This window comes from Thermobia domestica, chromosome 7 (assembly GCF_964235325.1).
Source record: "Thermobia domestica chromosome 7, izTheDome1.hap1.1, whole genome shotgun sequence".
Lineage (NCBI taxonomy): Eukaryota > Metazoa > Arthropoda > Insecta > Zygentoma > Lepismatidae > Thermobia > Thermobia domestica.
In genome coordinates, this window is record NC_137460.1 from 258,956,367 (window position 1) to 258,970,674 (window position 14,308).

At 37.4% G+C, this 14,308-nt stretch overlaps 1 protein-coding gene across 2 annotated transcripts in view; it reads left to right on the top strand.

Moving 5' to 3' along the window:
- Positions 1-14,308, top strand: part of LOC145690851 (E3 ubiquitin-protein ligase Siah1-like) — a 112,352-nt gene that overhangs the window by 87,009 nt on the left and 11,035 nt on the right. The window contains exon 1 of one of the 2 annotated variants that reach the window (XM_081766214.1): positions 1,048-1,167. The exons of the other annotated variant lie outside the window; for it this stretch is intronic. Coding sequence (XP_081622340.1) covers positions 1,093-1,167 — 75 coding nt within the window. The 5' untranslated portion in view covers positions 1,048-1,092. Of the gene's footprint in view, positions 1-1,047; positions 1,168-14,308 lie in introns of those variants that run through there. 2 annotated transcript variants of the gene reach the window in all.

A 14,308-nucleotide genomic window follows, 5' to 3' on the forward strand; every position in this document is an offset into this window, starting at 1 on the left:
CTACTGTGTCATGTTATTTGACAAAAGTTCATTTAGTTACTGTATGCACTATATTCTTCACACCTGATTTCATCCCCCTTCCTAAAATAAATCCTGCGTACGCTACTGACTTTGGGTATTCCCCGCTTTTCGCAGCTTGATAATCAATAGAGAAGAAAGACAAGGACATTCATCGTTGCCAGGCATGCGGTTTTGACCGTACATGTAAGGTAATTTCTTCTTTTCGTATGGTATGCGGTCTGACCGCTTGTCTGTACGCGTTATGAACGGTCTTACTGAAATTTTGTAGCAATACTTTATTGTTACTCAAGAAAGAAATCTTCTAAAATGACTGTGATTTCACAACTCGCTGCAGTGATGCTTTGGACGCTGTGTTCATCTTTCGTCGTTCAGTAAAATCAATTTAAGAAGAGATATAAACTTACTATCGACAGTAAATGCATGCGCTTTAGTCAGTCAAAGTGAAGTGTAATAATCCTCCTATGTTTCACAAAGTCACAAAGTAACTTGAATTGCATGACAAGTTTTCTTCCCCAATGAAGTTCGTAACTTCAGCTTTGATGTTTAACAAATCGACATTTTTGGGGGTGCGCCGGCTCACTAGTAAAATGCTTAACTCTAGAACATGGTATCCCTGGTTCGACCCCCGGCCAAGTAAGCTTGTGAAGGACAATGTCCTGTCTTTTCCTCCCACATTCTAATCCTACGAATTCTTGCCTAAATCACCGTCTCCCTTAGCCTAAAGGGTGTAAACGTGGGACGTTAAATTAAAAGATTTCATTTTGAAATCGGCGTTTTCTTTTACTGTCATTTTCATGCAGCAAAGTAACGTTATAGGCCTAATTTTTAACATGAATATCATAATGCTCTCTTACTTTTATTTTATCGTGCATCATTTTCAAAACAAAACAATAAATATATCTGAATAGGGGAAAAAATAAAGAAAAATTGTGTGTTTAAACAGAAAAGCGCTTTCATGTTACTGTACTGTCCTTCCCAGGAGGATAAAACGGTCCATTCTTATCTTGCGTATGATTTTCGCGTTAACGCTGGCAACGCTGACGGAGTCTGTGAAGTGTCAAAGGAAAGAGGATGAATGTGCTGTTTTTAGAAGTAGGAGTGAGTGTGAATAACTGTCGTGTTACTGCAATTTCCTTCAGCAAAATGGTAAGTTTTAATTCGTAACAATCATATTATTGTGTGGGTTAAAATGTTTAATGTAGAGTAGACGAAGTTCTTAAATTCTACATAGAATTGATATAGAAATTAGAACTTCAAGCAGAAACATGAAATGGGTAATTAATTGTTCATGGTAAATGTAGTGGTGTTATTTGGAATTTCCAGAATTGACCAGAAATCCTCGGTATCGACCAAAAGATGTACTTTTTTGTGCAGATTCGGAAAATAGCTAAACAAAAAATAAGAAACGTTTGTTTCAGAGTCTTTCTGTTTTTAAAATGCCTCCCGTGCTTTGAAAATGAATTTATAGTAATAGGCTAAAGATAGGCCTACCTACGAAGGACATCAGTCTAGGATAATGATCAATGGTGTACGCAAGGAGGGAATTTCCTGGTTTTAACCTACCCTTTACCTTGAGCAGGCACGTAGCCAGGATTTCGTGAAGGGGGGGGGTGACATGAAATATTGTGATCATCACAGCAGGGACTCGATCATTCTAAAGTATTTTACCGTAACATATATTGGTTCGTTTAGCGAGGATTTCGGGGTAAGGGGGGGGGGTTGCGTGACATGAAATTCTGAAGGCCCAGGAGCTCGATCAATCTAAACTACTTTACCATCAACATATATTGGTTTGTTAGGACAATAAAATGAGGAAATGCTGGTAAGTATATTAATAACAAACTATGAAGAAATCTCGAGTAAAATAATAAAAAGACGTATTGAAAAAGATTTTACAATATTTACGTCCTTCCTCCGTTCATTCAAATATAACTATTTTCTTTTCATTATGACCTCAACTACTATAAAAAGTACATTATGAAACGAACATACTCACTAATGTCTTGTAAAATATTTTACAATATATCCGTTCCTTTCTCTGTTGAATCAAATGTTAACAGAACTTTCTTTCCACATAAATTTTTGTTTTTATTATTCCGTCAACTACTGTCTGTTCCGAATGACAGGTTAAAGGAGCAGCAGAAAATTGTTTTTGAAATAACATGTTTGATACTGCAAGGATGCGATAACGAAAAATTATGATTAAAAATATCCACGCTGTTACACAACGGCACTATGTTTTCGGAAGCTTGAAATCTCCCTGACTAGTAGCAGAAGTTCTGAGGATTCCGTAACTTTTCTAGAAATTTCAAATTCCCTGACTCTTCCAGGATATCTCGCTTACCTCACCACCATGTATTGCAAGTAATACAAATCTCCTCATAAGAAAGAGTAACCAAAAGCTTCCTGTAGATTTTTATTTTTAACGCTGACCCTTCTTTTAATCATTTCATTTCGTTTCATTCTTCCTTAATTATTTTCATTTCTGATCTCGAAGGGTAGCCCGCCCCCCCTTGGCTACGTGCCTGTCTTGAGGAAGATATGTAAAAATAAACATTTACCACATTAATAATTATATGTATACAAACGCATGAAATGATTCGAGCTCCCTTATGCTTATATGGTTAGGATACATGCCTCCAGTGTAGGAGATCTGGATTTGATTCCCGGTCGTAGCTCAATAGTTCGGATTCAGTGACGACTCCAACTTTAATTTCTTACACGGGGTACAAGCGGAGGAACAGAGATACTCTGTAGGGCGAAGCTATTTTTGTATATCGAAAATAATAGTTCAAGTAGGCCTAATACTTCACCTACAAGTAATATATTACCCGTACTTTATATTACATCGAATATAACATGTGTGGCGGAGGATGCATTTTCGGGGGTGGCAGCTCTCCTTCTTCCTTCTACCGTCGTCACTGTTCGGATTCCACGTTAATCTGTAGGTTCACGTCTTATACAGCCTTGTTGTTCAAAGGATGCTTAATTCTAAATCATCCTGAAATGTTTCAAACTTGGTAGCTGGGACCCCTTCATGATGAAATTCTGTGTACGCTACTGATATTTCTTTGGAATGTAAACGGGACAATAGAATGATATAAATGGATCATTTGCAGGCGCACACCCAGAAATTTTTTAAGGACCCACCCACGGGGGTCCAGAAAGTCCGAACCCCTCCCCCCAAAAAAACTTACTATCTCGGCATTGCTTAGCAGAGAAATAATTGATATATATTCGAGATTCGACCTTATCATCTGTACTATTTCTTTTCTGATAAAAACTATGTAATTTTATCATTCATCGTAAGAATATAGGTGTCAATACTTAAAAATTACTTATCGTTTTAAACCTTGGACCCCTCCAAATAAAGATTTCTGGGTGCGCGCCTGGTCCAAAGTTTGAGGGAGGATCCAATATAAAGACATTACGTCTAACAAGGGAAGAGAGGAAGATTATATATCGAAGTGGAAGATGGTTTATACACCAATCGAAAGCACTAATGACACCTATTACGAAACTGTAATAAAAATTTTCCGAATGCATATACTGTGCGAGTTATATTAATATACAGGGTGTCTAGAAAATCCGTTGCCACCCCTAGAAATGACAAACGGTACGTCAGATGCCAAAACAGGGAAACACATGTTTGATCATTTTAAAAGTACAATGTATCAAAGCAAAAATTGTTGTCACAGGGCCACCCGCAGGGTCCCAGGCAGGATCCAACTCAAAATATGCAAATGGTGACGAGATCAAGTAGCAAAATGTCAGCAAAACCGTCATTGTAAAGTCTATGGTAAACCTGAAATGGCGCGACAGATGTCCAAACCGGAAAACACGTGAGTCGTCATTTCGCAAGTAGAATGATTGAAAGTAAAAATATTTGTCCCAGGGTCCTCCACATGGTCCCAGACGGGAACTCCCAACTGAAAACTTTCAAATTTCAAGGGAGGTCAAGGAGCATATTGTTTGAAAACTGTTGTTAAGTAAAAGTAGATGGAAGAAGTCTGGACGTTCTATGATGACTCTGTGCAAACATCTTGCGTTTTAGTTCTTTTTTCTGTAGTTGGGTGTTCGTTTGTTTTCACTTTAATTCGTGTACGCAATGTAAAGAAAGGAAATGCGCCTACTATGAGATTCTGCTCTTCGGGGTCCATTAATGTGTAAAGAAAGAAAGAAAAAGAAAAGAAACGACAAGAACAAAAAACGAAAAGGGACGGAGATTATTATATTGAAGTGGAAGATGGCTTATACACTAATCGAAAGCACAAACTATGCTCATTAAGAAACTGTAATATTATTATTGGCCCGAATGCATGTATGGTGCGAGTCATATACACATGTTTAATGGTAAGTTTTCCCATTTTCACCGAATATTGTATCAGATAGCATCGGAAATGGTTTGACTAAAGTCTGAAACTGATTTTCTAGACATTTGTGTTTGACAAAAGTGCTAAATCGTAGTTCATTTTACATGCACAGTGAATAACTACTTCCATACACATGTAGTTGTTTCATTTAACAACAGCTTTCAAACAGTTCTATTTGACCCCCCCCTTGAAATTTGAAAATTTTGGAGTAGGACCTCGTCTGCGATCCTGTGGAGGACCCTAGAAAAAATATTTTTACTTTCAATCATACTATTTTCGAAATGATGACTCACGTGTTTTCCTGTTTTGACATCTGTCGCACCATTTCAGATTTATGAGGTTGGCCATAGACTTTACAATGGCGGCTTTGCAATGGTAATTTTAGAGAATAGAGACTTGTTTCGTCTTCGTTCATTTCCCAACAGCTTTCCAATGATACGCTACTTGATCTCGTCACCATTTACAAATTTTCAGTTGGACCCTGCCTGGGACCCTGCGGGTGGCCCTGGGACGACAATTTTTGCTTTGATATGTTGTACTTTTAAAATGATCGAACATGTGTTTTCCTGTTTTGGCATCTGTCGTACCGTATGCGATTTCTAGGGGTTTGCAACGGATTTTCTAGACACCCTATATATTAATATAACTCCCACAGTATACGCATTCGGAAAAGTTTCATTACAGTTTCGTAATAGGTGTCATTAATGCTTTTGATTGGTGTATAAATCATCTTCCACTTCGATGTATAATCTCCCTCTCTTCCCTTGTAAGTAGTACTAAAGCATTGTCGTTCACACCCCATAAGTTATTGTCAAGTACAAGAAAAAAATGATAAGACTAGATTATTTTTTTAGAAAAGAAAGAGTAAAGAAGAATTGTAAGATCAATCATTTCCAGTGGCGGCTTTAGTGGGCAGGCCGGGTAGGCACAGGCCTATTAAAAAATTTTGGAAAATATATAAACGCTAAAACATACAATAAAGAGTAAATATATATTTCCCACTATTTATATTAATGTTAGATAATTATTTAACAAATAGCATGAACCACTCCTGTAAAAGTAATTTAACTAACTAACTCTATGGCCTATGGAACCCGGAGTTCAATGCCGCGTTCACAAAAGCTCTCCACTGACTTCTATCCTTAGCCAATTTGATCCAGTTTCTACTTTGTATTCCTATTTCTGCGTGATCCATTTTAATATTGTCCTCCCATCTGCGCCTAGGTCTTCCTAATGATTATTTTCCGATTGGTCTTCCAGTGGAGTTTGAAAGCGTTTCTACTTTCTCTACCCTGACTACATACCTGCCCACCTAAGCCTCCTAGACTTGATGACCCTAACAATGTTTGGTAAACCGTATAAATTATGTAGTTCCTCGTTATGAAGTTTCCGCCATTCCCCATTCCCGTTCCTCTTGGGTCCGAATATTCTTCTCAGGATCTGGTTCTGAAATACAAAAGTAATTTCCTACTGCCATTAATCAATCAGATGTGTATATGTATCCATAAGCGATGGAGCTGGCCTACCCAAAATTAAAATCCTAGAGCCGCCACTGATCATTTGTCTGTTAAACAAGTAATAAAGCATATAATTGTATGTGAAGTTACGAAGGTTTGGGGAGGTCCGGACCCATTGAACCTCCCACGTGTGTGCGCCTCTGGTCTTTGTTACGTGAAACTGACAACAAAATATTTTGTCATCAACATATTGAAATGAAACAAAAAGTATCTTTTTGTTTTACATCCCACTTAGCCTAATACTATTTCCACTGAAACTAAGGTAACCAAATGTATCAGTTGCTCCCAGGACAATTTAGTTGTGTTTGCAGCATTTTAAAGCAAAATCTGTAGGCTCCGTGTCCTGACTAAAGTTGGTAAGTGTCCCCGGTTCTTTTTTTTTTAATTCGGTAACCTTAGTTAAAATTGGCAGATAATTAATGAAAATGAGTCATTATGAACTCATTTGTGGAATTATAATGTGGGAGAAAATGAAACAAAAATACTCACGGACACAAACGCAGATAGTATGAATCGATCCAGGAACCCCTGGCACCAGAAGTGAGAGCTCTACCTTTTTTCTTAAATTTCCTCCAATTGGGATACTTGTCTCCATGGTCCTTTAAAAGTCACAAGGGCGTAGTGGTAGAGTGCTCACTTTTATCGCTAGGGACATCTGGTTAGAAACCCAGCTACACGAGTATGCGTCGACAAAATCGAACCGAGTAGTTTTCTCAAGGGTGTTCCCTTTCCTCCCACATTCGCATGCCAGCAATTCTTTCATAACCGTTCACTTTATCCTTATCATTTTATCGAAAAAGGATAATAGTAGGATGCAGGGGCGGATCCAGAGGGGGGCGATCGGGGCGATCGCCCCCTCCCCCCCAGAAGAGCAAACTTTCTTATTTTATATATATAAATAAAATCCATCCCAGAGTTTGGAACCCTTAAAAGTAGCATTATGACAATCCACCCCCGGCCCAGAAGTCGGTCCTGGATCCGCCCCTGGTAGGATGTAAAATGAGAGATTTCATTTCATAGTTTCCATGATCTTCTAATTAATTGTATTAAATACTCTATTTAATCCACTACAACAGATACTTCGCGGATGCTTGGAAACGACAAGGCTCTTCAGTGCGATTTAAGGATTGCCAGAAATGAAATGAAATCTTTAAGTTTTTGTGTCCCACGGTTATGCCAGTTAGGCTAAAGGAGACGGTGATGATGAGAAATGAATGAAATGGTGGAATGAAGAGAGTGGGAGGAAACGGGAGAACTCCGACAAAACCCACGAGCACGGTGTTTGTCCGCCACAAAGTCCACAAGCTGGGATCGAACTAGGAACCCTAAGCACCAGAGGTGAACGCTCTACCACTGAGCCACCGCGCCCCCCTAAGGATTGACAGAGTTTTAAGAGAAAAACATGAGATCTTAGGAATTTTTTAGTTAAAAAAAAGATATATGATTCAGATTTTACATCTAACAAACACATTATTTTCACACATAGTTACGTAGAATAATGTCAGATAAAAAAAAAAGAGAACAATTTCGTTAAAAGTAATTAAGGTTAGAATCAGGAATTAGATATCTGGTCTTTCATCATCTATGGCCATGTTAGCCCATCAAGTTCCTTATAATTGAAGGTGGAAACAAGTTGTTTTTTTTTTTTTTTTTGTTAATTTTTCAACAGACATAGTGAAGAAAAATCAAGCAATAAAGATAAAAGAGCTAGTTGCACTGGAATTACAAACTGATATATTGAGATTGAAGCTTAATATTGAATTCTATAAAAAGGATTACTATCTAGGATTACTATAAAAAGATTATTATTTAAAATTAAAAATAGACACAACGAGATTGTATCTGTAGTGTTTAGATCTTTCTGAGTGCGAGTACGTTTTCCCTCTCCTTCGTTGTTCATGATGAGGTAACATCAGTTTTTGAAGTGGGGAAAAAAGCAGAGGCGGTATGTTTTAGTATGATTTTGACTCGACATATCGGCTATCTAAATATTGAAATGCAGTGAGGATGTGTTGCCTAAAAGATTGAATTTCTATTTACATAATGACTGAAAGTCATTGGAGCGCTTCTCTGTAGTGACAGGGGCCCCGGAATATGGAGACTTTGATCCCCCTACAACAACTTTATGAAAAAAATATCCCCTTATGTTGTATTATAGAGAATTATACACGAAAATACTCAAAAACCGAATGGGGATATTAATAATTCCCTGCGGGAACACTCCAGTCCACATAATCAACTGTGGAGTATTCCAAACTCCCGGAAGATCCAACCCCCACAGCAGACAACCCCTAAATCCGCCCATGCTCAAAACACGGCATTTATATGCATTAAGGCAAGAAGACATACACTCATACATACTCGTAACAAAGAAACAGTTCAATATGGCACATGAAAATATAAACTAGGTGAACTTCTTTGAAGACGCCTCATTTTAAAAAGAAAAAAGTACGAAAAAGATAACAAAAATGTCGGTTGTTGTCAACTTAGAAATTATTTCTACATAAGAAATAAAATCTTTTTACGTGCTTGGTGGTTGATTTGGAGTTTAACGTCCCGTTCAGCAGCGAGGCTATATGAGACGTGGACCTACTGATTAACGTGGAATCCGAAACACATGAGCTCCCGCCGGGAATCGAACCCGGGTCTCCCACGCCAAAGGCGCGTACGCTAGCCGCTTAGCCACGAATGAGCTCATCTTTTTACGTGTAAAGCTATTCGTCAATTACTGTGTATAAATATTTATTTATTAAAGTTAATTAGCATCTACTTTCCAGTGACAGTATGTTATAACCCTAGGAAGTCCAAGATTTTTTTTGTCTCAAGTAGGTCCAAGGAGGGAAGGGGGCTTCTCGAACCCACAGTATAACATACTATAACTCACATAACGCTATCTAACAAGAAATGAATATAGAATAAGCATTCAGAACTTACTCGTGGCTGGTAAGCTGTTTCCCAACATAAGAACACAATCCTTTCTAAATACAAACGAAAAAATATCTAACTTCAGGAAATATACTTGTAGAAAATATGTCACATGGAAGTCCAAGGAGGGGGTTCGATGAGCCCACTACTTTGAAATAATTTTTAACTTACAAGTTACTAAATAAAAATGCACATTAATGATGTGGATTTATCAAAGAAGTAATTATAGACAATAAATAAAATTTTCAATATTTTAATCAACTTACGACGGTTTTTTTTCAAGAAATATAAACGAGTGGGTTCAAGAAGCCCTTCCCCCCTTGGACTTCCTAGGGTTAATCATGGAAAAACCAGAGACGTTATCCCTTCATCACTAAAAAAAAACAAAAGCAGTATGGCATACCACCGCATACCGTCTCACTTCGACCACTGGCGTAGAATACTTAAAATCATGGCTTTTAAGAGTTGCTCTTGCGGGAGAAAGGAGGCGGCAAATTGCCTAGGGCTGGCCCTCTCATGGATTCAAGAAATGTCTCGTTTCGAAGACGTAACCAGTATTGTCATGTTTCTTGTCTCGTCTTAATTTTAAAAAGATACTTCTCGTCTCGATTTTCGTCTCGTTTACGAGATGAAACCAGAAATTCCTCATGTCGTAAGCAAAACTGCAATGGATCAATATAATTTTACATGTGTCTGTTGACCATGTTGCTGGGATTCAAAACAACAAATTATGTCACTATATCGATCAACACGAAGATAGCTGTCACTAATGTGTTGCTTGCGTGTATTTGCTGCGACTTTGACAATAATACATTATACTTTTTCAATAGTTCACTGCATGTGCACATACAGCACATGGTAACGCGAATAAATACACACAAAATTTTATCCATGGTACTGAATTAATATATTTTGCTGATAGCCTACATCGAAAAAAAATTGTAGTTTAATTGCCAAATGTTAACGTAAAATCATTTATCCTTCATTTTGTAAGTATATATACATTTCCTTAGATTAAATTGCAAAATTTACTTTTTCTTTAACAAATTTACAGTAAATTTATTAAAAAATGATATATTTATTGAAAAAATGTAATTTTATACCATTTTATATTAGTAATTTAACTTTATATGTGTAAATTGATTTACATAGAGACTTGGTAAACAGATTGCCATTTTTTTTTTTTTTTTTTTTTGTAAATTTACCTATTAATTTTTTTACAGTGTAGTTGAGCAATCATCTCATAGAATTTTGTTGAGCCTTGGTGTTGTCTTCGCAGTTTCTTGATGATCAGTGTATAGACCATAATAATTACCTCTTCATTCTCATTCCCGAAGTTATAGTACAGTAAATACAGTTTTTTTCTTCTTTATCGGGACTAATTAGTGAAAAGCTTATTTTCTCTGAAGCATTAGACCAGAGTATAAGGGATATTTTCTGTAAATTCCTCCTCTTCCCCTCTTGCTTTTTCCTCTACCCCTTTTCCCTTTTAGATTCTTGTAGGGGTCGCAGTGGCTCGTGGTAGAGCGTTCACCTCTGGTACATGGGGTCCTTGGTTCGATCGCAGCTCGCACCATGTGAGCTTTGTGGTGGACAAATACCGTGTGCGTGGGTTTTCTCGCGGTTCTCTCGTTTCCTCCCACTTTCTTCATTCCACCATTTCATTCATTTCTAATCATCACCGTCTCCTTTAGCCTACCCGGCATAATCGTGGGACGTAAACCTTAAACATTTCGTTAAAAAAAAAATCTTGCATTTTTGCAGAAAAATGTTGACTTTCAGTTAAGTAGCTTCAGTACAATTCATTCGAGCATCAAGGATTCACTGTGCAACAGTGAACCTTTTACAGAAATGTAAATGGTCATCCTTTATTGATTTTTTGGGCGCTGAACACGAAACTGACAATAAAAATGTGCTCCTGGCTAAGATTTACTTGTAATTACACAGTTTACATGTTACATATAACGCTAATAATGAAATTGTAAAGGAAAAAGTCACAAAACATTGAAATTATTACGGAAGTAAAAATAGCTATTCTTTATAAGTTCTTGGACGCTGAACAATAGAATGACAATGATAATATGCTCCTAGCTCAGATTTAGTGGTAATTGCATAATTTATCTTTTGCATATAACACTATTATAATGAAATTGTAAAGGTAAAAGTCACGAAACTTTGAAATGATTACGTAAATTGAAATATCCGTCCCTTATAATTTTTTGGGCGCTGAACACGAAAAACACAATAAATACGTGTTCCGAATTCACATTTAGTATTAATTACACAATTTACATTTTGCATGTAACGCTATGATAATGAAACTGTAAAGGTAACAGTAACACACATTAACCCTTAGATGCATGGAAAATGATGGTATTTATTAAAATTGACTGTTTTTCAGAAATTTGAGAAATTTGAGAATACGAAACAAGAAAATATTGTAGGAATAAAAGTAATCAAATTTGGATTTCCTATGCCATATGACAAGGGAGATGTGAAGCAAGAAAAAACGGCTTGGGGTCCAAGAGACACCACTTATGCATTCAAGGGTTAACATAATTACGGAAATGAAAATAGCTGTCTCTTATAAATGTTTGGACACTGAATATGAATATAAAAAATATATATATAACGTCCTCCTGGCATACTATCGGTGTAATAGCACTCTTAACATTTTGCATATAGCGCTACAGGACAAAAACTGTATTGGCAAAAGTTACCTAAAGTATCTGTTTTAAACAAGCCGTCTCTTTGCTTGTTTGTTGTGAGAAACATCTGGAGCATCTCTTGAAATCATCCAGCAGAAATCCGCTAACATTGAAACTGACCACTTTCCTTTGTAATGTCCTGGTCTATCGTAGAAATGTCCTGGTGAAATCGCTCTCCTTGCTTGTCACTGAAAGATTCACAATTCACTGGAAAGACATCAAGGTGGGAATGGAGGAATTGCATTTTGAGTGATATAGTGCACCCAAGTTTCTCGTAGGCAAATAGCAATTCTTCTACTAATTCTTTGTAATTTTCGGCACGGTGGTTGCCCAAGAATCTGGTAAAAACATTGCGGAAACAATGCCACGCATGGAGCTCATCAGCATTGAGAATAGATTCAAACACCTCGTCTTGCAATAGCTTGCGTATTTGCGGACCAATAAAGACTCCCTGCTTAATCTTTTCTGTACTTAGACGCTGAAACTTTTGGCACAAGTATGCCAATGCACGTTCATTCCTGTTCATGGCCTTCACAAATGCAGTCCAAGTTTGATGTGCAATGGTGGTAGCACAATGCTTTGTGGGTTCACGAGAGGTACATTTAAAATGTTTTTTTTTTTTTTTTTTTTTTCGCCTGGCAACAAAACTGTTCGTCGCGGCCATTCCTTTTGAGTGTAACGGACATTCTTTGCACGACTATCCCAATCACATATGCAACAACTGTATTTTGTATAGAAACCCTGTAGGCCAAACAAAATTGCGATCACCTTAAAATCACTACAAACTTGGGTTCACGATATTTTATAAGATCCAAAACGCGTTCCAACATGGGATAACTTTCTTTACCTAGGGGTGCATAAGCAACAGGGATTGATGCTGATATCTCCTTACTGTTGTAAAGGAGCACAGCCTTAAGGCTTGTTTTGGAGGCGTCTATAAACAGTCTCCAATCTTTTACTTTGTACGGAATCCTCAGCTTCTGCATCAAACCTGGAACATCATTGCAAAATACTAACTCGTCGGTGCAGTAGAAATATTTTGGAGGATCTTTTTGACGATCGCGTAGAGTTGATACCCTAACTGTATTATCCAGAAGGCTTCACTGACTGCTGTAACCTAGATGCTAAGAACGCAGCTTTTTCTTTGGAAGTTCCAAATCTCTAATCAGGTCATGAAGCTCCGCTTGTGTGAGTCGGTGGCGGTTCAAGATAGTCGGTTTTCGTCTCAAATGAAGGATCAGTGTCACTGGTATGTGGAGCAGGTTCATCTTCAGTTTCATTCTCTGTATCACTTTCGATCAGAATGGTAGCCGGTGATCGGGAACAGGCAATCCTTCTCTATGGGCCACTGAACGAATGACAGATGGTATACTGGGTATTCGATCTTCGTCTTCTTCTTCGTATTTATACCTTTCTTCAAGCAGGGTAGCATGCAAAAGTAGCAGTTTGTACTATGGTTTGTTGGTTCACGCCAAATGGCGGGCACAGCAATGCGCATGGAAACGATCTTCCCATGCATCCACGCATTCAGAGTAGATGAACAACTCGTACAACAAACGTGGGGAGCCCATGATTATCCTGGTCTCCAACACGACACCCGAAGTATAGTAAATATGCTCTTCGCACTGCAGCAGTCAATGGCCGCTTTCTGGAACCACAAATCACGTCCGAACATATGTAGCACATACTGTCCACTGAATTTTTACAAACGCGAGGCATTGCTGCACTTTCCTTGAATCACTGACATTTCGCAATGAAAACAATATGTGAAACAACGATAATATCCTCACTCACAACTTTCAAACTGCTGGTTCACCAGTAACACAAACAGTCTAGCAAATTACTGCTTAAAGCACGCCACGAATACGATCAGAGACGTTAACTGGAGCTAGTTGCAACTTGCATTCATTGCCTCACGTGACTCATGAGACGCTCGCACTAGCTGTTGATAACGTACAACGTTGCCAAGTGGAATATGCAGCAAATACTTGTCAAAAACGACACTTGGACCGTGTAAAACAATAATTTCAAATCATGTCCTTATAATGTCTCATAGTATTATATGCAAAATATAAAAAGGTAAATTACTCAAAAACGAGCCAGGAGCGAATTTTAAGTGCGATTTTCGCGTTCTATAGCCAAAAATCAATAAAGAACGGCTACTTTCGTTTTTGTAAAAAGTAAAAAGTGAAAAAAATGTTGAACAGTGATCATACTATTCAGAATGAAACATGCTTTCAAATGGAAAATATGGGGTAAAATAGAAAACATCCCCTCCTAGAAATCCTTTTTTTTTTTTTTTTAAATTTAGTGCCCTTTGGAATGGTCCCGGCTACAGGTATCTGAATATAATCTATTTTCAAAAAAACTTACGGCTGTATGTAATGCATGTGCCAAGTTTTATTGCAATGTCTAAAATAGTTAAGGCGATAACATATTTCTCAATCTTCTTTGACAATACCAAATTTCATATATAAATAAGGGAAAGTGGTATTTTGGCCGCAATGACGGAAAGAAAAGTATTTGGGGATAAATAGGAAAATTTCCTTCTCAAATCCTTTCACTGTTAAAAGATGGTTTCTTAAATTCGAGAAAAGTTTCCTTGTGCCGATTCTTACATGTGTACATGTGCATTTTTAAAAATGAGATTTCGATTTTCTCAAATCATATTGAGAAATAATTACTCAAATGCGAGGAATTATGTCTAATTTCTGAGGTTGCAATTTCTTTCTCAAATTTGAGAAAAACTGAATTTTTTTCTTAA